This window comes from Primulina eburnea, chromosome 16 (genome assembly GCF_022965805.1).
Source record: "Primulina eburnea isolate SZY01 chromosome 16, ASM2296580v1, whole genome shotgun sequence".
In the NCBI taxonomy this organism is placed as follows: domain Eukaryota; kingdom Viridiplantae; phylum Streptophyta; class Magnoliopsida; order Lamiales; family Gesneriaceae; genus Primulina; species Primulina eburnea.
Window position 1 is genome coordinate 8,830,708 of NC_133116.1, and position 26,870 is coordinate 8,857,577.

Genomic DNA, 26,870 nt, shown 5'->3' on the forward strand with positions numbered 1-26,870 from the left:
TATATGTTTATTATCACAAGCAAATGAATCATTTTGTGAAGTATAAATCTTCATTTGGGTCGATCAACGCTCACATAAATATACTCATTTGCACAACATCTAAAACCTTAATAATATCTTAATATCTCAAATAAAAAATATTTAAATAACAGTTGCCACTTTGACGACATATAACTCAAATTTAATTTAATTTGAAATATTAGATATTAATAGATATATGGAATTCAGTCCAAAATTTTAATCAATTACAGTAAAACAATTAAATTATTTTACTCAACATGAGTAAACACGATGAATTTTAATAAATTCCAGGCAAAAAATCAGTGCAGTTATCATAATAAATAAAAATAAAAAATATCAAAAGTTAGAACGGTTTCCACCAAAAAACGTGGTCATTGATTTGCAATTCCCAAAAGTCACTTGTGGGAACCGTACCCAGAGAATCCGAACACATATGACAGATTATTAAACTAAATTAAAACAAAATTATTATTATTTGAAATAATAATCAGGCTCTTACTATCAAATGCATATGGAAAAGATGCAATCATTCCATGAAAAACAAACAGCACCGATTCAATCATTTGGAGGGAAAAAAATTTGTTTCCACTGATTATTTCCTTATTAATTATGCATCGATCTACTTAATTTTGGGGGGAAAAAAACAAATAAAATAATATTTGCATCACAAATCACCGCACAAACCATGTCCATGATCGGATATTTCAGATTATAATCATACGCCGATTGGAGTGAAATCGAAACAATTAATGAAGGCAAAATAGTTTCTTAAGAATTTGAAATAGATGATTCTGATACCAATGGAAGAAATCAATTGGATTTCATATCTCAACTAACAAAAATCCATGAATTCTATCCAATATATGAAATCACAAACAAAATAATCATAATTGCGGAAGTGTACCTGAATCCATGATTTTGCGATCAATTTTCGATGATGATCTTCAATCTGCAGATTTCCTTTAAGTCAGAGAGTTTTGTTGATGAGATACAAAACTTGAAACGTTATATGTAGATTGGAACATAACTATTATTATTTATTTGTCATTAAACAAGTTTTATTATTATTTCTAATTTGGCCTCTCAACAAACCAGAAATATTACATATGACATCCACACAATAATATCATGACATTTAAGTCATCAAGTCAATTCTTGTTCTAAATTAGACCACATAAGTTTATAACTTATTTAATTGATGATATATAAACATTTATAATTACATTTATGGCCCCAAAAATTCCAACATATTCCACTCATAATGTATTAGTTCAGGAGAGTTAATTATTTAAGATCAATTAAAATGAACTTTATAATTTTTTTATTTAATTTTTTAAATTTCATGTGTGAATTAAACAATAAGTAGGACCCATGGAGATGGAAAAATCGGAACACTAGTAGAATGAACCACAAGAGTCTTTGCATATTAAATGAGACGGGGAAATACCCAGGTTGAGTTCGGATTAATGTATTTGATTTTGAGGGAAAAATAAACATTTGATTTTGGAAACATTCATTTGATAAACGAATTTTAAATGATGAAATTACAATTAAAAATACTTGATTTAATATAAGGTTGATTTGAAATTCACTTGTATTTTGTCCATGTAAACAAGTTAAAATATTTAAATTAATTATGGATTTGAAATTCATCGATCCAAATAAATCTCAAAACTTGTTAGAATTTTTGTTACGTCTCCAACTCGGAATATGAAACTAACTTTAGTAGAATGATAAAACTTCGGTTGCTCAACTAACATACATGTTTTTACTAAAGAATTTTCTCAAAAGAGATCATATTTCAACCTCATTCCCAGTAACTGTTCAATTGCCAATGTGATTTATAATAGAGATTTCGATTCTGAACTTGAATATACAAACGGTAATCTTGGGGAAGAAGACAAGTTTGGTCTTGGTGGAAGTTGCAAGGATTCAAGTTTTGCTTCCAACATCTCAATCACACCAATAATCGATGGCCTATTCTTGGGATCAGTCTGTATGCACCACAATCCAATTATTATCAGCCTTCTCTTCACAGTGTTTCCTTCATCTTCTTGCGAAATATCGCTGCCAACGACACATTTTTCAATTGTATTTTGTTCCAAATTCTTGTATATCCAATCTGAAAAATAGATTTCAGTCGAGCGTTCACCTTGATGATCAATGCTGTGCTGTTGCCTCCCAACCACCATTTCCAGAACCATCATGCCATAGCTATAAACATCGGATTTGTGAGAGACTTCGCCAAAATTCCTGCAAAATACTTCTGGAGCAATATATCCCACAGTCCCTCTTGCCTCTTGCATTAACACAATGCTTGATCTGTTGGGGCACAGTTTTGATAGGCCGAAATCCGAAATCTTTGGCTTAAAATCCTTATCAAGAAGAATATTGTGAGGCTTTATGTCGAAATGCAAAATGCGTGTGTTGCAGCCTTGATGCAAGTATTCTAGTCCTCGAGCAATCCCAACTACAATTTCAAACAATTTATCCACTCCTAACGTAGAATTTAGTGCTGAAGAAGAAGTATTGGGTATGAACTTCTCGAGTGAGCCATTGGGCATGAATTCGTAAATCAAAGCTCTTTTCGAACCGTCAAAGCAAAATCCCAGGAGAGCAACAACGTTGACGTGGGAAGTTCTACTAATACTGGATACCTCATTCATAAACTCTTCTCCATTTCCTTTTGATTCACTCAAGATTTTAACAGCCACGAGACGTCCATCTTCTAGTTTACCCTTGTAGACGATACCATACCCTCCTTTACCTAAATTCTCGGAAAATGAATTGGTTATTTTCTTGAGATATGAATATTTGTACATTTTGGGTGCAAGAGTGCCATGATTCTTCAAGAAAAGTTCAATGTCCACTTGGTTTTTTGCATACGTCTTTTGAAAGGCATGTGATTTTAGCAATTTTTTCCTGAAGAAGACAACGAGTACGAAAGAAGCTGCTACTGTTACAGCAGCCACACTTGCACCTGCATGCAACGAGGTAATGACTGAGATTTAAGATGCTAATGAAAGTCTAACCTGAAGAAAACTAAGTTATGGAAACCAGAAGATGGAAACACGGTAATCAGACTGACAATACCTGCGGCTATTATTATTTTCATCTTCTTTTTGTTTCCTGCAACCAAATCTAAGGTAAGAATAATTATTAATTGCATATCCCAAACGAACCAGTGGAGGGTTACTCAAGAAGAAGCAAAAATAAACAACAGCATTGAATTTTTCACCAAGAAAACAACTCTATATGTAAGCATAAAATTTGGTTCCTTTTGCAAGTAAAGAACAACATATATATAACACCGACCTTTAGTTTGTTCAACATGCCACTCGAGATCAAATTCATAAGCAAGCAGTTTGAACAAGCCATCACTCCAATTCAAAGAACGATTCCACACAGGCATTTGAATCGAACGACATCGTAAAGGGAGATCAGCCCCACTAGTAGGATTTCCATCCTCTGGGTTTCTATAATATACATCAAAGCCTGAACATTGCGAGTAATTTTTGTAATCTTTGAAATGCTCTTCCACACTCCTATCATAGAAAGGCTTGTCACATGTGAAGAGGGTGAGATTTGGGGATATTACGAATGAAATATGGGGAGAAATATAGAGAGGAAGACTGCTGAAAGAAAAACAACTACTGCGAGCCAAATTATACCGAAGGGATAGGTCTCGAACAAAATATTTATTTGCGGAAATATTATCCAAAACATCGTAGAACGGCCCTTTATCCCCAATCTTAAACATTGGTACCGAAGTATTACAAGCAACCCCGATTAACCCGCAGTCGGGGCGTTCGAGCCCGGTGAGGGGATACTCCAGGATCCCAAGTTCTGAACAAGGGAAGGATTTGGGGCAGTTGTTGGCATCGGAAAAGTTGAGAAGCAGAGCATAGAATACGAAGAAGAACACGAATAAATTGGGAAAGGCCATGCAGAGAAGAAAAAAATGGAAAATGGAGGCAAGATTTTTGTATTCCGGTGGTCTTACTTTTGTAACACAGCCGTAGTTGACTTGGTACACTTTACGGAAGACCGAACCAAATAAAATTAATTTAGAAATAATTTAATCTGAAACAAAACTTGAAATGATATATATAATTTTTTAATTATTATTGTTTTTTATTTATTTGCTTAATTAGTTTGAAATGGTCAGATTGAGGTCAAGAACACTCAAGTTTCGCTGTCATTATCAACTTGACTGGAGGGTCGTTTACATAATTGACCCTTGACTTTGTGACATGAGTTAAAAAAACTACAAAATTGGATAATCATACAAGAAAATGCATTATATATTTAGGTGTACTGAACATCATATCATTAAATTCAAGAAGTTGAATTATGAGGTAATGAATTATTAGTGACTGTCAGCTAACTTCAAGTTTGCATCAATTTATCTGAAGTTTCCTTGTCACGCCCCGAAACTCGGGATTGACACCGGCGTCGCTCATCAATCACAAAATCGAAAAACGACAAGCCTCGTAGCACAGTATAAACCGAAACCAGTTTATTTCATAAATTCGCCAAAAACAACCACTGTCTTTACAACTGAATAAATTGAATAAATTGCGGAAGCGTTTACAAATAAAATAAACCAACTAAAATCCTTAAATCTTGCAGCATAAATCGAATATAATAATTTCACCAGCCTCAAAACTGGTCCGACTCCTCTTCTTCGACCTGTTCCTCTGATTTATCTTCAGTTTTATCTGGGGAGGTGTAAGGGGGGTGAGTATTTTGGGAAATACTCAGCAAGTGGGGGCCGTTCGAGTACACAACAACATGCATATAACAATTCGAAAATATACACACACACACCATGCATACTTTGACTCATATCACATTCGTATACTTGACTTGACACTGAGATTCCTCTACTTTCAATGGTTTACTGACGTCAGTCCCTAATTTTTATTCCTCTAAGGGGGCGAGGCCGAATCGGTTATATCCCCACCGTATGAGGGTCATGTCATAGTTGGGATTCCCTCCCATATCCAGTCGGATCCTCACAGTGTCAACATAAACTCATGCAGAAATCATAACCAGAAGGGGTAGAAAAGAGTTGTACTCGACCGAAATTTAATAAAACCGAAAATTACATGCACCGAAATACATGCACCGAAAAATGCAACAATTTAAAACAAGCCCACTTACCTTAGACTTCTTGAAGAAAAACGTAAAACTCCGGTGGCTGGACTGCGGCAGCGCTTCGCCGTGAACGAGAAAAATCCTAAGAAACTAGGTGTGTTTCTCGAAAATTTGAGAGAGAATTGGTGTGAATTTTCGAGATCCATGCCCTCCTATTTATAGGGGTTGGCTGCTATCCTGATCGTGTATCAAATCGCGTTGATTCTGAATCAAATCTTTATCTAAAATCGTGATCAAATCTACCTTTATTCTTATCCTAAATTTCGAAAATATATAATTATATCCAAGCAAATTTTCGAAATTAAGCCTTGCCCAGTCTGTGAAATTTCGACTTTTGTGTCTAATTCCCAATATTCGGTAGATTTTTGACTTCCTAAAATAATAAAAATTATATTTCTAAAATCCCACAAATTTGCTTACTTAAATCCGAAATTATTGGTATTTTTCCAAAAATAATATTTGGATTATTTTTCCTAAAATCCTGGTAGCTGAACTTTTAAATTTTTTTTTCCAAGGCTGCATTTTATCGTGTAGACTTTTCCCTTATCTACGATTTTCGAAAATCACTTAATATTCTCCCCTAATTTTCGAAAATCCCTTGACAAATCCTCAAGATTTTTGCTCCATGATTGAGTTATCTTCTCGCTTAAATTTTTATCCGGTTGATATTTCTATAAATCTCAAATATTCTGATAAACAAAATACACACGATATTATTTAAATCCTTGAGTTCCAAAAACCACAAATCCTGAGAATCTCCAAAATCTTGATACAAAAATATTATTGTGATAAAATAAAATCCGGGATTTTACATCCCTCCCTCCTTATGGGAAGTTTCGTCCTCGAAACTTGAGTTGGCTTGGTCTGAGAAAAGATACGGGTATTGGTTCCTCATATTTTCTTCTAGCTCCCACGTGGCTTCTCTTTCAGTGTGGTTAGACCATTGCACCTTGACGTATGGAATGACTCGTCGCCTTAGTGCTTGGTCCTTGGAATCCACAATTCTGATGGGAACTTCTTCGTACTTCAGCTCTTCTCCCAAGTTACTTTCGATTACGAGCGGTTCTACTTCCAACACGTGGCTTGGATCTGAGATGTATTTCCGCAGTTGGGATACATGGAAGACGTTATGAATTCTAGACATGTTTGGCGGCAGCGCCAATCTGTATGCTAGTGTGCCCACTCTTTCCAAAATTTCAAAGGGTCCTACATAGCGAGGGTTTAGCTTCCCAGCTTTACTGAATCGGACAACTCCCTTCATAGGCGACACTTTTACATAGGCCTTCTCGCCAACGTTGAATTCTATTGGCCTTCTTTTCAGATCTGCCCAACTCTTTTGTCGGTCTTGAGCTGCCTTGAGTTTCTCTCGGACTACTGTAACCTTGTCTATGGTTATCTGTACAAGCTCAGGTCCCACTATGGCTTTCTCTCCCACTTCATCCCAATATAGGGGTGACCGACATTTCCTTCCATACAGAGCTTCATATGGAGCCATCCCAATACTGCTGTGGTAGCTGTTATTATAGGCAAACTCGATCAATGGCAGGTGAGTGCTCCAATGGTTACCGAATTCTAGGGCGCATGCTCGCAGCATGTCTTCCAAGGTCTGAATTGTTCTCTCAGTCTGTCCATCGGTTTGAGGGTGATAGGCCGTACTAAGAGTGACTTTCGTTCCCATGGCCCCTTGGAAGCTCTTCCAAAAACGCGAGACGAACCGCGGGTCTCTATCAGACAGGATGCTCACTGGCACCCCATGTAATCTCACAATGTTGTCCATATACAGCGAAGCCAACTTATCGAGACTGTAATTCATACGAACGGGTAGAAAGTGTGCAGTCTTTGTGAGTCTGTCTACGATCACCCATATACCGTCGTAGCTTTGCCTGGACTTCGGCAATCCCACTACAAAGTCCATGGAAATATGCTCCCATTTCCACTCAGGGATTTCCAGGGGTTGCAGTAATCCTCCAGGTCGCTGGTGTTCTGCTTTGACCTGCTGGCATGTCTGACATCTGGAGACGAATTCAGCTACATCTCCTTTCATGCCATTCCACCAGAAGCTGTTCTTGAGGTCTCTGTACATTTTCGTACTGCCTGGATGGACTGAGAACTTCGACTTATGTGCCTCTGCCATTATCTCCTGACGAAGGTTGTCACTGTCGGGCACACACAGTCTTCCTTTCATCCATAGGGTCCCTTTGTCATCAACCCGATGATCTTGAGACTTTCCTTCTCTGACTTGATCTTTTAGTTTGGTCAGTGCTGGGTCTTGATCTTGGTTTAACTTGACGATCTCCCGCAGACATGGCTGGGCTGAGAGGGAAGCTAAGGTCACTTTTCCTGGGCCCTTCCGACTTAGCGCATCAGCCACTTTGTTTGCTTTACCCAGATGGTAGCTTATAGTCAAGTCGTAGTCTTTCAGTAGTTCAATCCACCGTCTCTGTCTCATGTTTAGTTCTTTTTGGGTGAACAGATACTTGAGGCTCTGGTGGTCTGTGAAAATTTCACACTTAGCACCATAGAGATAGTGCCTCCAGATTTTTAAGGCGAAGACAACCGCTGCTAGCTCCAGATCATGAGTAGGGTAGTTCTGTTCGTGCGGTTTCAACTGCCTTGATGCGTAGGCGATCACTCTTCCCTCTTGCATTAGTACGCATCCCAAACCTTCCTTAGAAGCGTCACTGTAGATGGTGAATTCCTTGTCTTCCGTGGGTAAGACTAGTACTGGCGTGGATGCGAGCTTTTCTTTTAATGTCTGAAAACTTTTCTCGCAACCTTCGTCCCAGATGAACTTGGAATTCTTTTGCGTGAGTCTAGTCAGTGGTATGGCGATTGAAGAGAAACCTTCAACGAACTTTCTGTAATAGCCTGCCAGTCCAAGAAAGCTCCTGATGTCTGTGGCGTTCTTAGGTCTTGGCCACTCTGTAATTGCCTCGACTTTCTTGGGATCCACTGATACTCCTGCTTCTGAGATCACGTGCCCTAAAAAGGATACACTTTTCAGCCAGAACTCACATTTCTTCAACTTGGCGTAGAGTTCTTTCTCCCTTAGAGTCTGTAGTGCGATGCGGAGATGCTCTTCGTGATCTTTTTCACTGGGAGAATAGACGAGAATGTCGTCAATAAATACCACTATGAACTGATCCAGGAACGGTTTGAAGACTCTGTTCATTAAGTCCATGAAGGCTGCAGGCGCGTTGGTCAGTCCAAAAGGCATCACTGTGAACTCAAAATGCACATATCTTGTCCGAAAGGCTGTCTTGGGAATATCTTCTGCCCTGACCTTCAATTGATGGTAACCCGTCCTCAGGTCTAGCTTAGAGAATACGGCGGCTCCCTTAAGCTGATCAAATAGGTCGTCTATTCTCGGGAGAGGGTACCTGTTCTTGATAGTAATCTTGTTCAATTCTCTGTAGTCGATACACAGTCTCATGCTCCCATCTTTCTTCCTTACAAAGAGTACTGGTGCTCCCCATGGGGACACGCTAGGTCGAACTTGCTTTTTGTCCAGCAATTCCTGGAGTTGCTCTTTTAACTCCTTGAGTTCAGCTGGTGCCATCCGGTAAGGTGCTTTGGAAATTGGTGCTGCACCTGGAGTTAGATTAATTTCGAACTCGACTTCGCGGTCCGGGACTGTCCCTGGGAGTTCTTCTGGAAAGACATCCGGGAACTCACATGCTATTGGGATGTCTTCTATTCTCAGTTCGACTTCTCCTTGCACCTCGCTGACCATAGCTAGGTAGATGTCTTCTCCGGATTTCATGGCCTTCCATGCTTGTGAAGCGGAAAGGAGTGATTTTCGTTTCTTGGATTTACCGTGAAACACGACCTCTCCCTGACCTGGGGTTCGGAGTTTGACTTCCTTTCCTTTACAATCTACTATTGCATTGTTTTTGGCTAACCAATCCATCCCTAAGATGATGTCGAAATCGACCATGATCAACTGTATTAAGTCGGCGCTAAAAGTCTGATTATTGATACTGATTTTACAATCTCTGTGAATTTCGTGGGTTTCAATGGCCCTACTTGTAGGTGTAGCTATTCGAAAGGGCTCGTTTAGTTTCTCAGGCTTACATCCTAACTTCTTAGCAAATCTTTTTGACATAAACGAATGGGTAGCTCCACAGTCAAATAACACATAAGCAGGCACTTGCTGAATAAATATGGTACCTGACACGACATCGTTTGCGTCGTCCGCTTCCTCTTGCGTCATAGCAAACACTCTAGCGTTAGGCTGATTCTCTTTTGGTTTGTTGGGGTTAGCTCCCACATTCTGCCCAGTTCCCCTGTTGGGCCCAGCTGCTTGATTGGTGGCGGTAGGACATTCAGAAATTCGGTGTCCCGGTTTTCCACATCCGAAGCACGCTCCACTGGCCCTTCGACATTCCCCGGGGTGTCTGAAACCGCATTTTGGGCACGGTTTGGGTCCTTGGTAGTTGGCTGCTGAGGTTTGCCCTAAAGATGGTCCGCCTGATTGGTTCGGTTTCCTGAACTTCTGTCCACCCTGTGCAGACTGATTGGCAAGAGGGCGCTTGTTCTTAAACTCTCCCTCCCTGCGGCGTATATCTGTTTCAGCTCGGATAGCTGCGCCCATAAGATCTGAAAAATTGGCGGCCTGATAAACTGCTAGGGCTGACTGAATTCGACTGTTCAATCCTCTCTTAAACCGGTGTAGTTTCAACACTTCATCCGCCATGATTGCCGGAGCATACGACCCAAGGGCATTAAACTGGGATGTGTACTCCACCACTGACATATCGGGGGCTTGAGTGAGATTTTCAAATTCACTCAATTTCTGCAATCTGACTTCCGCCGGATAATACTGTCTCAGGAATGTTTCCCGGAAGTTCTGCCATGTAACTGGTCCTGTAGCGATCATGGCTGGTGAGACTGCTTCCCACCACTTAGCTGCTCTGTTTTCTAGGAAAGGCACCACCACATCCACTTTGAGTGCCTCAGGGACTTCTAACAGTCGCAGTTGAGTCTCGACATTCTTTAGCCAACTCTGGCCAACTTCAGGATCGGCATCCCCTTCGAAGGTTGGGCACCTGTTTCTGCGAAGGGACTCATAATGGAATTTGACTCCATTCGGCGGTGGTGGAGGAGGTGGTTGATTAGCGTTCGGGTTTACCAACCCTTGCAGTGTGGTCGCTACTATGGTGGCTATAGCCATTAGATCGGCTCGGCTTAGGCCGACTGCAGGTGGTGGTCCGTTCTCTTGTCGATTTTCTTGCCTATTTTCCTGCTCATTTTCCTGCCTGTTCTCGCGATCAGTGTTAGCGTAACGTGGGTTGCGGTTCTGTCTTGGAGGTCTGCCAGCCATTTCCTACAATCGCAAGTTCTAAGAATTTGTACGAGTAGGTTTTATGCAATAGATTGCGCAGTAGTAAATTGAAATCAATGGAACAAATAAAATATTTTATTGATTTCTCAAAATAGATGAACAAGACCAACCTAAATAAATGAACATGACCAAATCTAAAAATAGATAAATGTACTGAACAAAAGAAATGTAGCAACAACGGAAACAAAAGAAAATTGGTTCACTAAATATCCTAATCTGCTATCTCGCCATTTCCCACTGCCATATCAGGTGGGGCTTCTTCCTCCTCGGGTTCTGGCATCTCGGGGTCCAAGAACTCTGCAAGATGCATCTGGAGGTCTTGATTTTCTGACTCCAACTCCTCAATCCGCTCCTTGTGTGTCAGAATTCTTCCTACCGCAATATCCAACTCACTTCTTACTTGTGCGCAGTTCGCATCCTTCTTCTGAATGATCACCTTTTCTCTTTCCTTCCTTTCGTCTATCTCCTTGATAAACTTTTGGTTACACTCCGATAGTTGCGTGACCACGTCCCATGACTCGTCAATCCTCAGCTTATCTCTCTTTCGTGCTTCAGTTAACTCGGTAATGCGCTTATCCATTTCCTCCCTTGCCTGCTTGGCTTGACGCAGTGCTGTGACTAGTGAGTCTTGAAGCTCGGTATTATGTTCGTTGACGAGCTGGAACATTTCAAATACCTCATTGATTCTTTTCTCTTTTACCTCCAGCTTGGTCGTCAGGTCCTCCACCTGTTGTCTCCTCTTGAAGTTGGTAGCCCTCATCCTTCTAATGGTTTTCTCATGGTTCCTGAGGGCCCATCCGCTAGAACTCATAATATTCCGGGTGTGCGCGTACGATTGGTGACCATCCAACTGAATCGATTCGATGAGAGCAATAGGGGTCACTTTCTTACGAGCGGTGAGACGCGTACGAGTCATTTCCTGGAACAATAAAGAAAGGAAATGCTCAGAATATATAAAAATATAGGACAGAATAAATATCAAGAATTTATAGAGCAGGGTATCGAAATTTAAATATTTTCGAAAAATAAAAATTTCCCGAAAATAGGAGAATAAAATCGGCGGGTTGACTCGCTGAATTCGGACGAGTTGACTCGCCGGGTTGACTCGTCGGATAACGGTCGGAGCACAAGCGTATGACGGCGACGGCGTAAGGGTCACGGAACCGGTGACGGAACGTCAAAATTCGGCCGGAAAATCTTCTAATTTGGCCGAAAACGTGCGCAACTCGCTAAATATCTCAAATTTGGGGGTTTTTGATTTCGTGATCCGATCCTAAAATTGATTGGTTCTAAACGTTACCCATGGATCATATATCGTTCGGTAAAATTTAATTTAAAATCGGAGTACGAATGGTAGGGTAATTGAACGAAACAAAAATCGGCGATTTAGGGTTTATACGAGAATTGGTAGATCTAAAATTCTCGTCGCATACGGACGCGAAATCCAAAATTGGTTGAGGGCTTTGGTTCGTTTCGTCGAGACGATTCTGGAAATGGTCTCCGCTCGACGAACGGGTATCGGCAACGGCCGGAATCGGCGAAGAACGCGGCGTCTCCCTAAGGCGCTGTTTGGCCGAAAAATTTCCGAAAAATATTTCCGAATTTTTTTTTTTTGAAACTCGATTTTTCCACTCGGATTATGAACCTGGCGGCTCTGATACCACTAAAATGTCACGCCCCGAAACTCGGGATTGACACCGGCGTCGCTCATCAATCACAAAATCGAAAAACGACAAGCCTCGTAGCACAGTATAAACCGAAACCAGTTTATTTCATAAATTCGCCAAAAACAACCACTGTCTTTACAACTGAATAAATTGAATAAATTGCGGAAGCGTTTACAAATAAAATAAACCAACTAAAATCCTTAAATCTTGCAGCATAAATCGAATATAATAATTTCACCAGCCTCAAAACTGGTCCGACTCCTCTTCTTCGACCTGTTCCTCTGATTTATCTTCAGTTTTATCTGGGGAGGTGTAAGGGGGGTGAGTATTTTGGGAAATACTCAGCAAGTGGGGGCCGTTCGAGTACACAACAACATGCATATAACAATTCGAAAATATACACACACACACCATGCATACTTTGACTCATATCACATTCGTATACTTGACTTGACACTGAGATTCCTCTACTTTCAATGGTTTACTGACGTCAGTCCCTAATTTTTATTCCTCTAAGGGGGCGAGGCCGAATCGGTTATATCCCCACCGTATGAGGGTCATGTCATAGTTGGGATTCCCTCCCATATCCAGTCGGATCCTCACAGTGTCAACATAAACTCATGCAGAAATCATAACCAGAAGGGGTAGAAAAGAGTTGTACTCGACCGAAATTTAATAAAACCGAAAATTACATGCACCGAAATACATGCACCGAAAAATGCAACAATTTAAAACAAGCCCACTTACCTTAGACTTCTTGAAGAAAAACGTAAAACTCCGGTGGCTGGACTGCGGCAGCGCTTCGCCGTGAACGAGAAAAATCCTAAGAAACTAGGTGTGTTTCTCGAAAATTTGAGAGAGAATTGGTGTGAATTTTCGAGATCCATGCCCTCCTATTTATAGGGGTTGGCTGCTATCCTGATCGTGTATCAAATCGCGTTGATTCTGAATCAAATCTTTATCTAAAATCGTGATCAAATCTACCTTTATTCTTATCCTAAATTTCGAAAATATATAATTATATCCAAGCAAATTTTCGAAATTAAGCCTTGCCCAGTCTGTGAAATTTCGACTTTTGTGTCTAATTCCCAATATTCGGTAGATTTTTGACTTCCTAAAATAATAAAAATTATATTTCTAAAATCCCATAAATTTGCTTACTTAAATCCGAAATTATTGGTATTTTTCCAAAAATAATATTTGGATTATTTTTCCTAAAATCCTGGTAGCTGAACTTTTAAATTTTTTTTTCCAAGGCTGCATTTTATCGTGTAGACTTTTCCCTTATCTACGATTTTCGAAAATCACTTAATATTCTCCCCTAATTTTCGAAAATCCCTTGACAAATCCTCAAGATTTTTGCTCCATGATTGAGTTATCTTCTCGCTTAAATTTTTATCCGGTTGATATTTCTATAAATCTCAAATATTCTGATAAACAAAATACACACGATATTATTTAAATCCTTGAGTTCCAAAAACCACAAATCCTGAGAATCTCCAAAATCTTGATACAAAAATATTATTGTGATAAAATAAAATCCGGGATTTTACATTCCTTCTCCTTTTTTTCTTCCTTTTTTTTGCCATATTTCTGTTGCACAATGATTTTGTTATCTGAGAATAGGAGTGTGCAAATTTCGGTTAAATCGAATTATCCGACTGAACCGAATTTTTCAGTTCGGTTAATTTGTACGTTCTGAAACGTCTACTAATTTTTGAAAAAATGCGGAATATTTTTTTTTATACAGCTCGCATTTTCGAAATAATATTTAAAAATGATCCTAAATATTTGACAGTAAAAATACCGTAGTTTAAATTAACCAAACTCATCCAAAATCATACGTAAACATAAACAAGTAAAAATCTTAAATTCATCAACGTATAAAAATATTAATATCCTCTCAATCTCAATAATCGTAATGCGGAAAACATGGGGTCCTCGGGTCGTGTCACCCACCAAGTCTGCCTACTCAGAGTTCGGCACCTCCAGTCTCCTCCACATTTAGCTCACCTGCATCACACACGCCTAGTGAGTCTAAAGACTCAACACGCCTGTACCAGGAATAACAAGTACATATACAGGCACATAACAGTGAAAAATATCATACTCAACATATCTTTCATGAACTTAAAAAGCTTAATGCCAACATACCTTTAAAGAACTTAAAAGCTTAATGTAAACGTGTTATGTAAAATCATATCGTCTCAAAGCATGTCATCTCATGTCATCATATACATAAACGTGTCGTGTAAAATCATATAGTATTAAAGCATGTCATCTCATGTCATCATGTACGTATACATTTTCTTTTTAATTGAATTCAGTTCATTAGTTGTGACTTTCGTATCAGCTCTATCATATCAGCTCTATCGATGGATCCATCTATAAAAACCGTGGTACCCGGCGGCAGGGGACATCAGCGACAGCATTACCCGCCCACTGAGCCCGGGCCTCAGCTCATCATATCATGTCAATGGAAATACGATCGTCGGGCTCCCTCTGGGGCCTTCTCCCGTAAACGGGCTCCCTCTGGGGCCTTTTCCCTCACGATATCTCCAATCATATCATCGTATACATATACATCGTCAGTCACAACCAACTCCCATCCTTCAAAAACATCATCATATTCACCACTTAATAAAAACATGCATATACGTAATTTTTCATTTAAACCAAGCATGCAACGTATATTTTCATAAAATCTAAAAATCGTGATCATGATGCATAAACCTTTAAAATATAGTAAATTTGTGCTCAGGGCGCTGCCAGGACCAACATCTCACCCCGGGTGCAAAATGACCATTTTGCCCTTGTAAACCCAAAAATTACCGTTTTCTCCCTAGACGTAAAATTTCACGTCTTTGACATTTTCTTAATTCCATTGACTCTAGCATGTCCCAAATAATTATTTAAGCCTACATGAACTTTCCCATATTTTTATTTGGCTTAAATCAATGACTTAAAAATTAATCTTTAACTATACCATATTAATACGTTTAAATCCCGAATTAAACCAAACCTTATCATAAAATTCCCAAATTAAAAACTTAGACTTCTAATAATTCTTTGAACTTAAATAAAATTTTCCATAATTTTATTAAGCTTAAATCTAAGCGTTTCAATTTAATTCTTTAATTAACGTTTCATGCGGCGACTAAATCCCGGATAAATCTAAAACTCATTATTTTGATCCGAAACTTACCAAACTCTTAAAAATGTCTCAAAACATAATTAAAAGCATCCCTAGAAGTAAACTCGAGCCTATTTCATAACTTAACCAAATTGTTTTAAAACTTGGACCGGAGTTCCGAGTTTAACCCAAATCAACTCGAAACTTAATCGAATTTTTCCTAACTTGTTACCATATCTTAAAAACAGTTAAATGATCCTAAAATTTAATATCATGCCTATGATCTCACGGCTGATAATTCCAGAAAACACTATTATTATCGGCCCTCCCTTAATTGGCACCTTATTTCCCTTATCTTCCCATTATCATGTTTCTTACCTACCACCAGCTGTTCTAGCCCCGAACCAAGACCTCTAGGACCTTGACCAGACCTTTAAAAACCTACCAGAACCAAGCAACTCGTCCCATGCACCTTGCTCCCTTCTATGAACCGAGACTCATCAACAGCTCCTACCTCGGCTCACCCCTCTTCCCTTGGCTCGAACGATGTTTCCGTCCCCTCTAGCACGGTTTGAGCCATTCCAAACCCCAACTCAGACCCACCATGGTCTGGTACAGGGCTGGAGAAGGCCCTCACGCGGCCAGAACATGGAAAACGCGATCGAGCACTCCACCTCGCACAAACCAAAAAAATATGATCGGCCCTTGCAACCTTGCTGATCTCGACCCAGCTGCACACACCAGTACCTAAACCTCAACAACCAAGATCTGTACAGCCCCTTTCCATCCTAATACAGCAGCCCCTTGCACCATAATTCAGAAAGCGTGAGTAATATTAAAAGAATGCATGCCATGAACAAAAACCGAAGATCCTCCACGCTCTCGGTTAAAACAAGAATAACTCATGGATAATACATACACCTATAACAGCAAATATACAACGCATGTGATGCAGAAATAAAAGTACGGGGGCGTGCCTTGGTGATTATTATTGGACAATCGATCGATGACACACGGCCGAAGGGGAGAATCCTTGCTTGAAATGAAAAATGGAAGCACCGAAACTCTTTGCAGCAACAATGAACGAGAATGATTGTGAGTGGAAGGGGTGGGCGGTTGAGTGGAGGGTGATTAAGTTAGTGGAAACGTTTAGGGAGCCATTTAGTGCTAATTATGTTGACAATAATTAATTGATGGGCCTAAAATTGCATTTTAAAAATTTTAAAAGAATTTTAAGCTCAATAAGCTTAAAAGTAGGCCCAATAAATCCAAATACACTCCCGAAAAATATTTTGTGTTGGAAAGCATTTTGAAAATATTAGTCGAACCCTTAAAAAGTCTCTCGATTCGGTAAAATTCGCATACCGTTAAAAATAAAGTCCTGCGGATAAGAATACCCGGTAAAATCCCATTATTTGAAAAATCAACTTAAAACACAATATATTAATTTATAAAAGTTAATCATATATTAAAATAATTTTCCTGAAAATTCTCCGGTTTCCGTTCCTCGTTCGGGCGTGAAATGCATCTAGAAACCCTAATGCATGAACTTCTAAAATTTCATGAATTAAATCATATCATGCATGAATTACGCATAAAATGCATAAAAATAATTAAAAAGAAACATGCATTTTAGGCTTTAAAACAATTTAATAAAATACCAAAGGAATTTAATAATTTGCATGCACGTGGTTCACGTGTACCTTCAAATTTTCGGGACGTTACAATCTTCCCCCCTTAAATTGAATTTCGTCCTCGAAATTCGCTTACTCTCGTCAAACAAAAAGTTTAAACTCTTAATTCTAGAATCCCAATAGTCTACGCTTCCGTTGTGCTACTCTGATAAAATAAGTGTTGAGTTGTCCTTACGTCTCCTCAATTCTAATTAAATTGCATGCTGAATCCTTGATTGCGAATCGCAACTTAACACGACTTATGGCGACTTAGTTTTATTCTACTATGTCCTCAAATGTTGACTTTTCTTAAACTTCCGAATATTAAAAATGGCAGTCCGAATTTTATTGCGTCTTACTTTCTTATACTGTACCCATGATGTTAATTGACCTATTATATTAGCATTTCTGCAGTTCAACTTGAAAAATCTTATCCCAAAATTTAATGACCGACTTTTATCCTCGGTGATGCACTTAAAAGTTAAACTTTATCTCAACCTCATAATGATATTAGCCTAAGATCCTTGAATCAAATCTTCATCTTACGGCACCAACCTTACGTAATTTAATTATTTACAAGTACATCCCAATTATAAAATTATTGTAAATCTTAATCCTCGAGTAACGTCAACTCATAAATCTCAAAATATACAATATCGATCTTCTACCTTATAATAAAACCTTTCTAGTATCAATTACATGCTTAAACTATTCTCTTCCCAATTACAATATAGTTGAGCCCTAAGACTCTGGACTTTCCTCATTGGAACAAATGTCGCATTCTTACGTATCATCAATGCTTAATTAATTCTAGCGTATAAAACTTACTAAATCATCACATGTTAATGTTGGACTAACTCTAATAAATCAACTTCACTTATAACCCAAAGAATTCTAGAATTATCATATCAAGATTTTAGATTTCTTATTCGATAAAAATCTTAACATTCGTCCATTGGTAACCTATGTTGAACACAACTAATTCCCTTTTCGTTTTTATTTCACCCAAAATTTTCGTTTGAACAGTTATCTCATAAACTTGTAATTTACTTACATAACCCAAATAGTTTTTAGATAACACAATTCCAATACATATATCTACTTAATTCCAAGTTTCTTAATGGCTTTCAAAAATTTCTCAAGACAAGGTGTCTACCTCACATCTTATGCGTCTATCAAATAACCCAACCATCGATCATACCCAACTTTCTAGAAAAATTAAATTCCAACAATGTATAATCTTAACTGTTAAGATCATGACTAAAACTTAAGACACATCAAACTTAAGTTCCCAAAAACTTGTGAACTCAATGTCTATTCTTATAACTTAACTAACCAATCAACTTTACCTTAAATTGTCACAACATTATTTCACAAACGCTTAACTTTTCAAGCCCAAGATTGATTCATCCTACAATGTCCTTAATTAACATTTCTTATAACATTATAACTCAGATATCTAAAAGTTCTAAATTTCCTTCAAGCCTAAATCACCGAAAATTCCTATCATTTAAACCATTCAATTCTCACTTACTGCTAAACTAGACCCCAAATTTCTTAAAAATTGCAAGATTAGTTCTTACTTTCCTCGAATATTATCTGATTTGTCCTTATTCTCGAGAATCCAACAATTACCCATAAATTCTTGGCGTTCATAATCCCATTTTATAGGTTTCTCGTAGCATAAAGTTCAATAGTTGTAATCTTATTATACCCAAAATCAATTCTCATAACCTCGAAAATTACTGATTTAACTCAGGTGTTCCTCAAAAATTCGAATTTAACCCTCAAAAATTTCAAAATTTGCAATTTGGTCCTTAAAGTTCTCGAAGATTACAATTTTGACCCTGCAACTCTTCGAAATTTGCTTCTTTTTTTTTTGTCCCCATAAAATTTCGACTTGGTCTCATTAAACCTTAAAATTCCCAAAACTAAAAATTTAATCCCAAAGTTTGGTAAATTCGAAATAGTCCCTTAGAATTTTTTTATTGTTGCACTTAGGTCTTCAAATTATTGGTTAATACAGTTAGGTCCTTAAAATTCTCAATCCATGCAATTCAATCCTTAGGTCCCATTAGGTAGAGCATGCATCCTAAATAAATTATAGGTTTTTATACTTTCAAAGATCGTCGTATTTTTTGAATCATTAATCCTTACATGAAATCCTCAAAATTTAACTCAACTAGTAATCACAAACTATCAATAATTTCTTAGAAAATCTACAAGTCCCGAAAGCATTCATAATTATCAAGTTTAGCTTATGACTCACGAGTAGAACATCAGTACTAATAACCGAAATTAATATAGACAAATCATTACCGACCTCTCTTAACGCCCAATAGCAAAATTCTTATTCATGTCTAATTTCACCACAAAACCAGCATGCATGAAAATCATATAATTTCTCGTTTCAGGTCGTAACATGCAAAAAAAATTTTAAATCATCTAATCTCAAAAACATAACGACAGATAAACTTGTACTGTGAAGCATATATCATGTAAACATGCAGGTGATAGCATTAAAAACATTTAAATCATAAAAGCTTACGGACTTGAGGCTCTGAAGAGTGAGCGACAGAAGATGGCGGTAGCACAACCCTATACAGGACCCTGGCTCTGATACCAACTGAAACGTCTACTAATTTTTGAAAAAATGCGGAATATTTTTTTTATACAGCTCGCATTTTCGAAATAATATTTAAAAATGATCCTAAATATTTGACAGTAAAAATACCGTAGTTTAAATTAACCAAACTCATCCAAAATCATACGTAAACATAAACAAGTAAAAATCTTAAATTCATCAACGTATAAAAATATTAATATCCTCTCAATCTCAATAATCGTAATGCGGAAAACATGGGGTCCTCGGGTCGTGTCACCCACCAAGTCTGCCTACTCAGAGTTCGGCACCTCCAGTCTCCTCCACATTTAGCTCACCTGCATCACACACGCCTAGTGAGTCTAAAGACTCAACACGCCTGTACCAGGAATAACAAGTACATATACAGGCACATAACAGTGAAAAATATCATACTCAACATATCTTTCATGAACTTAAAAAGCTTAATGCCAACATACCTTTAAAGAACTTAAAAGCTTAATGTAAACGTGTTATGTAAAATCATATCGTCTCAAAGCATGTCATCTCATGTCATCATATACATAAACGTGTCGTGTAAAATCATATAGTATTAAAGCATGTCATCTCATGTCATCATGTACGTATACATTTTCTTTTTAATTGAATTCAGTTCATTAGTTGTGACTTTCGTATCAGCTCTATCATATCAGCTCTATCGATGGATCCATCTATAAAAACCGTGGTACCCGGCGGCAGGGGACATCAGCGACAGCATTACCCGCCCACTGAGCCCGGGCCTCAGCTCATCATATCATGTCAATGGAAATACGATCGTCGGGCTCCCTCTGGGGCCTTCTCCCGTAAACGGGCTCCCTCTGGGGCCTTTTCCCTCACGATATCTCCAATCATATCATCGTATACATATACATCGTCAGTCACAACCAACTCCCATCCTTCAAAAACATCATCATATTCACCACTTAATAAAAACATGCATATACGTAATTTTTCATTTAAACCAAGCATGCAACGTATATTTTCATAAAATCTAAAAATCGTGATCATGATGCATAAACCTTTAAAATATAGTAAATTTGTGCTCAGGGCGCTGCCAGGACCAACATCTCACCCCGGGTGCAAAATGACCATTTTGCCCTTGTAAACCCAAAAATTACCGTTTTCTCCCTAGACGTAAAATTTCACGTCTTTGACATTTTCTTAATTCCATTGACTCTAGCATGTCCCAAATAATTATTTAAGCCTACATGAACTTTCCCATATTTTTATTTGGCTTAAATCAATGACTTAAAAATTAATCTTTAACTATACCATATTAATACGTTTAAATCCCGAATTAAACCAAACCTTATCATAAAATTCCCAAATTAAAAACTTAGACTTCTAATAATTCTTTGAACTTAAATAAAATTTTCCATAATTTTATTAAGCTTAAATCTAAGCGTTTCAATTTAATTCTTTAATTAACGTTTCATGCGGCGACTAAATCCCGGATAAATCTAAAACTCATTATTTTGATCCGAAACTTACCAAACTCTTAAAAATGTCTCAAAACATAATTAAAAGCATCCCTAGAAGTAAACTCGAGCCTATTTCATAACTTAACCAAATTGTTTTAAAACTTGGACCGGAGTTCCGAGTTTAACCCAAATCAACTCGAAACTTAATCGAATTTTTCCTAACTTGTTACCATATCTTAAAAACAGTTAAATGATCCTAAAATTTAATATCATGCCTATGATCTCACGGCTGATAATTCCAGAAAACACTATTATTATCGGCCCTCCCTTAATTGGCACCTTATTTCCCTTATCTTCCCATTATCATGTTTCTTACCTACCACCAGCTGTTCTAGCCCCGAACCAAGACCTCTAGGACCTTGACCAGACCTTTAAAAACCTACCAGAACCAAGCAACTCGTCCCATGCACCTTGCTCCCTTCTATGAACCGAGACTCATCAACAGCTCCTACCTCGGCTCACCCCTCTTCCCTTGGCTCGAACGATGTTTCCGTCCCCTCTAGCACGGTTTGAGCCATTCCAAACCCCAACTCAGACCCACCATGGTCTGGTACAGGGCTGGAGAAGGCCCTCACGCGGCCAGAACATGGAAAACGCGATCGAGCACTCCACCTCGCACAAACCAAAAAAATATGATCGGCCCTTGCAACCTTGCTGATCTCGACCCAGCTGCACACACCAGTACCTAAACCTCAACAACCAAGATCTGTACAGCCCCTTTCCATCCTAATACAGCAGCCCCTTGCACCATAATTCAGAAAGCGTGAGTAATATTAAAAGAATGCATGCCATGAACAAAAACCGAAGATCCTCCACGCTCTCGGTTAAAACAAGAATAACTCATGGATAATACATACACCTATAACAGCAAATATACAACGCATGTGATGCAGAAATAAAAGTACGGGGGCGTGCCTTGGTGATTATTATTGGACAATCGATCGATGACACACGGCCGAAGGGGAGAATCCTTGCTTGAAATGAAAAATGGAAGCACCGAAACTCTTTGCAGCAACAATGAACGAGAATGATTGTGAGTGGAAGGGGTGGGCGGTTGAGTGGAGGGTGATTAAGTTAGTGGAAACGTTTAGGGAGCCATTTAGTGCTAATTATGTTGACAATAATTAATTGATGGGCCTAAAATTGCATTTTAAAAATTTTAAAAGAATTTTAAGCTCAATAAGCTTAAAAGTAGGCCCAATAAATCCAAATACACTCCCGAAAAATATTTTGTGTTGGAAAGCATTTTGAAAATATTAGTCGAACCCTTAAAAAGTCTCTCGATTCGGTAAAATTCGCATACCGTTAAAAATAAAGTCCTGCGGATAAGAATACCCGGTAAAATCCCATTATTTGAAAAATCAACTTAAAACACAATATATTAATTTATAAAAGTTAATCATATATTAAAATAATTTTCCTGAAAATTCTCCGGTTTCCGTTCCTCGTTCGGGCGTGAAATGCATCTAGAAACCCTAATGCATGAACTTCTAAAATTTCATGAATTAAATCATATCATGCATGAATTACGCATAAAATGCATAAAAATAATTAAAAAGAAACATGCATTTTAGGCTTTAAAACAATTTAATAAAATACCAAAGGAATTTAATAATTTGCATGCACGTGGTTCACGTGTACCTTCAAATTTTCGGGACGTTACACGTTCAGTTTTGAAATTTTAAACAATCGGTTAATTCGGTTCAATTTCGGTTTTAATTTGAAAAATTCGGTTAAACCGAATTAACCGAATTGGTATATATATTAATTTAAATTGTATATAGACATTTAAAATATATTAGAAAGAAACTCAACTTTTCATACATCAGAAGAAAGCTCATTCATCTAATGATTTATCTTCAATATTTTATTGATATTTTTTGTTCAATATGTTTCTTGTTATTTATAAGCATTCTATCGTTTTCTTTTGTGTGTGTGTTAAAATTCACATATTTTAAAAAATATCGGTTATTTCAGTCGGTAACCAAAATAACCGACTTGAAATTGGTTCAGTTAATTCGGTTTCTATGAATATTTCGATCAGTTCGGTTATTCGAAAATAAAATCGATTAAAGGTCTATTCGATTCGGTCGATAACCTTATAGACCGATTGCACACCCCTGTCAGAGAACCACAAATTGAGCTGGGGATGTTATAGAAACAACCTTGATATCGAACAATACAAAAGAAATTGGATTTAACTGAATTGAACAAAGATGAAAATTTTTACACACACAGACTGCAAGAGAAAAGATCTCGATCCACACTCCCGAGCTCTCGTATTCTACGCTTCCAAGCTCTCGCGCTCGACTCTTTCTCTCACGCTCTCGAGCTCTAGTGCTCTCCACCCCGACTCTCGCTACACTATATGGTATTATAGCAACAATCAAGACTATAACGAATCGTATCTATACTGCAGCACTAGGACACTTCATTTCTAATCTTATAACCAGGACTCTTAGGCTAGAGCTATGCGCAGTTATCCATGTTGATCTTGTCCGTGTTTTTTCTTTGGTTCTAACATATAGATATCTCAACAAAAAGTACATCAAATTACATAAATTGTCTTTAAAAGAAAATTATTTCTATGGTTCATCAATCCTAAACATTTGTGGGGTTAAATAATTTTATTTGTGTTGGGACTATATTTTAATTAGGTCCAAAATTGGTCAAGTCCAAATCGCAGAAGAAAGAGGTGACAATAGTAGATAAGACCTCATCAGTTTTGAATTGATTTGAATAAATCAAACTACGTATATACAAACATGAAGATATCACAGAGAGCAAAATCATGTAGTAGTCGGGCAGTGGGAAGAACCGCCCAAAAGATCAGAAGAAAAGAAGAAGATCGACAGAAACGAAAAACACACACATCTCGCACAAACGTTGGCAACTCCCTACAGAAATCTTAGTCATAACTCAAGTTTTTTTTTTTCCAGGATTTAGCATTAAGAATATTTTTAAGTCATACTTTAGTACTATTTGATTATGATTTCATGTTGTGTAATTTTCTGCTGATTTGTAAATATACAATCGTGTTCGGATTTTATGTCGTAAAATTCCATCGTCTTTTCTTTGGTTTTGTTGTATTTGTTTAGGAGATTATAACGAACTATCAAGTTTACTATGCATAGTGTTCGTGAATTTTAAAAGTTAGATTTATTGGTTTTCCGCACAAGTTAGTGCAATTTATATTGACACGTCCAAATTAAACTCAAAATAATTAGGCAAACAATTTGTCTATCATCTATTAGTAAACTTCCTAATCACCATCCTATTTTTCTCTTTTTAGGCAAGACAAATCTTCAGTGTTTGTGCTAGTAAACCAGAATTAAGCAGATCCTTTTTCTTAGTGGACCGATAAGTTGAAAGATCTAAAAGCAGAACGATTCAATGAGAAATAAAAAAAGGTAATAAACAATTGAATCGTAACAAACGATTCATGGCAAGAATTGGTTCATTTTGCAAGTAATTAACAACAAACCGACCTTTAGTTGGATCGAAATGGTATGTTCATAAGTTAGCAGTTTGAACTGGTCATCACTCGAATCCTCAGTAGCTTTTATAGGCAGTTGAATCGACCAACATTATGAAGGGAGAAGGAGATCAGTCTATAATTAATATACTGTAAAGTCTTTGCAACCCGAGTATTTTTTTATTTTTTTTTGTAATTTTCAAGATAATCTTCCATGCCTTTGCTATGAGTGGAAGTTACATTACATTTGAAGAGGGTGGTGAGGGAGAGAGAGATTTTCGCAAGTATAACAGCTACGGTTATCCGAATGAGACTGTAGCATTGTGTCTCGGACTCGGACATATTCATCGGACGAGATATTTAGTTTCATAACTTCGTACCACATCAAGTTTTCCTGGTGTCGAAGAAGAATTACAATCAACCTCGATAATCCAGCAGTCGGGGGCCGGTCGAGCTCGATGAAGGGATACTCCGGTGTCCCAAGATCTTTACAAGGGAAGTATTTGGGGCACTTGTTGGCATCACAAAATTTGAGAAGCAAAGGATGAAATACGAAGGAAAAGACTGACAAATTGGAAAAGGCCATACATAGACGAGAAAATGGAAATGGAGCCAAGATTTTTATATTTCGGTGGTCTACTTTTGGAACAGTTGTTTGTGCTACACACACGGTAGTTGGACTTGGAACATCTTTATGGAAGACCCACCAAATAAAATTAATTTTGAGATATTGTAAAGACAATAGTTTTACTTTATGATATAAAACACATTGGTTTTCGAGATTTTATGCCCGTTAAGCATAACATTATTTGATAGTTTAATGAGTAGGTCTCTTGTGAGACGGTCTCATTAATCTTTAGTTGTGCGATGGGTCAACCTTACCGATATTCACAATAAAAAGTAATACTCTTAGCATAAAAAGTAATATTTTTTCATGGATATATATATATATATACACACACACATTCATAGATATACGTTCAAATATTAAATTAGCTTTTTCAAGGATTTTTTTGAGTTGTATAAGTGTGTGTTGAGATCATCGACTCCGAGATCTCATTTTAAATTTGAAATATTTTGCTATCAGACGAGTTTTAAGTTACTGTTGTGATTGTTTATTTTAAGAACAGTTGAAAACGAAATGTTATAAATTTTATTTCAATATTATTTTGTTGAATTTTATACTCGTAAATGAGACCCATGAAGTAGAAAAATAGTGACAATATTAGAATCAACCGACAAGAGTCTGCGTTATGCACGAAAGGAGACCACCAATTACCAGTTTTTGCTTTGTTAAACGTATTTTGGTTAGTAAATAAACATCCAAGAAAAGGGAAAAATTACTTACCGCGTAGGCAACTCGCGGAATGAGACCTGTCAGGGCAGAAACATATGAACTTGTATAAAGTTTCATTAAATCCACAACGCCCACCACTTATTTCACATGCGTCACAATCGGCTGATGTCCAGTTCAAATCAAATCCCTTACTCGCAACCTCGAGGACATCTCCAATTCCACCGTTTCCACCGCCCGATTGGCCGGCCCCATCCACCGGCACCAGAACGTTTCTTGGGCAATCTTCCAGCGCAATTCTGATCAAGTTTTCATCTCTACCATCATCATACAATGCCAAGTCCCAGTTACCGCAGTCAACCTGGTACCTAGACAGATCATTAGTTAACGTCTTCGGGCAGTCTCCGAACAGACGGAGATGTGTTACATCTACATAATCGAACTGGGGCTGCGTATAAAGCGTGCTGTTTCTAATTCCTGGGAGACAGCTGCTGGAATTTGAGTTTAAAACAGCTGAATCAATCACACGAAATTTCCGGTTTGTATAAGAAATTCCCTCGATTACATATTCGTTTCCGGGTAATTCAAGAACTGGGGATCCAAGATCGCTACAGTTTAGCATAAATCCAGGGAATCCACAGTAGGCTTCCTGCAGGCCTTGAATATAGAACCGAAAGCTTATGTTCAGGCCACCACAAAGGACCGGTACGTTGCAGGCTTCATATCCGTAATCGGCGCCGGAAGATCTTTCGGATAAGATGATGAGACAGAATATACAGAAGCTCAAATATATGAAGAAATCATGCATGGTTTTTGGGTTCACCGGATCAAAATCTCTCGAGTTTTAATTCGAAACAAAAATTATCATAATCTTAAAGAAAAAGCAATTTAACTCTGGTGTATGAAGTGGGTTGACTAGGTCATGTGTTTTTGTACGCGGAACTTTGAAGTACCTCCAAAATTCTGAATGAAAATTTATAT

The 26,870-nt window shown here is 37.8% G+C and overlaps 1 protein-coding gene and 2 long non-coding RNA genes across 6 annotated transcripts; all 3 read right to left on the reverse strand.

Moving 5' to 3' along the window:
- Positions 1–1,762: 1,762 nt before the first annotated feature.
- Positions 1,763–26,870, reverse strand: LOC140816178 (LEAF RUST 10 DISEASE-RESISTANCE LOCUS RECEPTOR-LIKE PROTEIN KINASE-like 2.1). Of its 4 annotated transcripts, none has more exons than XM_073175260.1 (3): positions 25,944–26,870; positions 3,115–3,150; positions 1,763–3,001 (listed from the first exon to the last, which is right to left on the reverse strand). In XM_073175260.1, the coding sequence occupies exons 1-3, from the start codon at positions 26,695–26,697 to the stop codon at positions 1,863–1,865; spliced, it is 1,929 nt and encodes a 642-aa protein (XP_073031361.1). In that variant the 5' UTR covers positions 26,698–26,870; the 3' UTR covers positions 1,763–1,862. The 4 variants fall into 4 exon arrangements, with proteins under 4 accessions (XP_073031361.1, XP_073031360.1, XP_073031364.1 ...); XM_073175259.1 differs by having other exon boundaries at positions 3,115–3,162; positions 25,944–26,869; XM_073175263.1 differs by lacking the exon at positions 25,944–26,870 and adding an exon at positions 3,337–4,263.
- On the reverse strand, positions 13,983–18,156 carry LOC140816179 (uncharacterized). Its single transcript, XR_012114488.1, has 2 exons — positions 16,303–18,156; positions 13,983–14,205 (listed from the first exon to the last, which is right to left on the reverse strand). It is a non-coding gene; the product is annotated as an uncharacterized lncRNA (long non-coding RNA).
- On the reverse strand, positions 19,716–22,655 carry LOC140816180 (uncharacterized). The gene is made up of 2 exons (XR_012114489.1): positions 22,036–22,655; positions 19,716–19,938 (listed from the first exon to the last, which is right to left on the reverse strand). It is a non-coding gene; the product is annotated as an uncharacterized lncRNA (long non-coding RNA).

What these genes read in the sequence shown, in the direction of transcription:
- LOC140816178 (XM_073175259.1), bottom strand. Translation starts at nt 26,697, where the DNA reads ATGCATGATTTCTTCATATATTTGAGCTTCTGTATATTCTGTCTCATC. An exon ending in TTCCGCGAGTTGCCTACGCG is followed by an intron (nt 3,163 to 25,943) that starts GTAAGTAATTTT and finishes TTCTTACCTTAG; the next exon opens with ATTTGGTTGCAGGAAACAAA. An exon ending in GAAAATAATAATAGCCGCAG is followed by an intron (nt 3,002 to 3,114) that starts GTATTGTCAGTC and finishes CGTTGCATGCAG; the next exon opens with GTGCAAGTGTGGCTGCTGTA.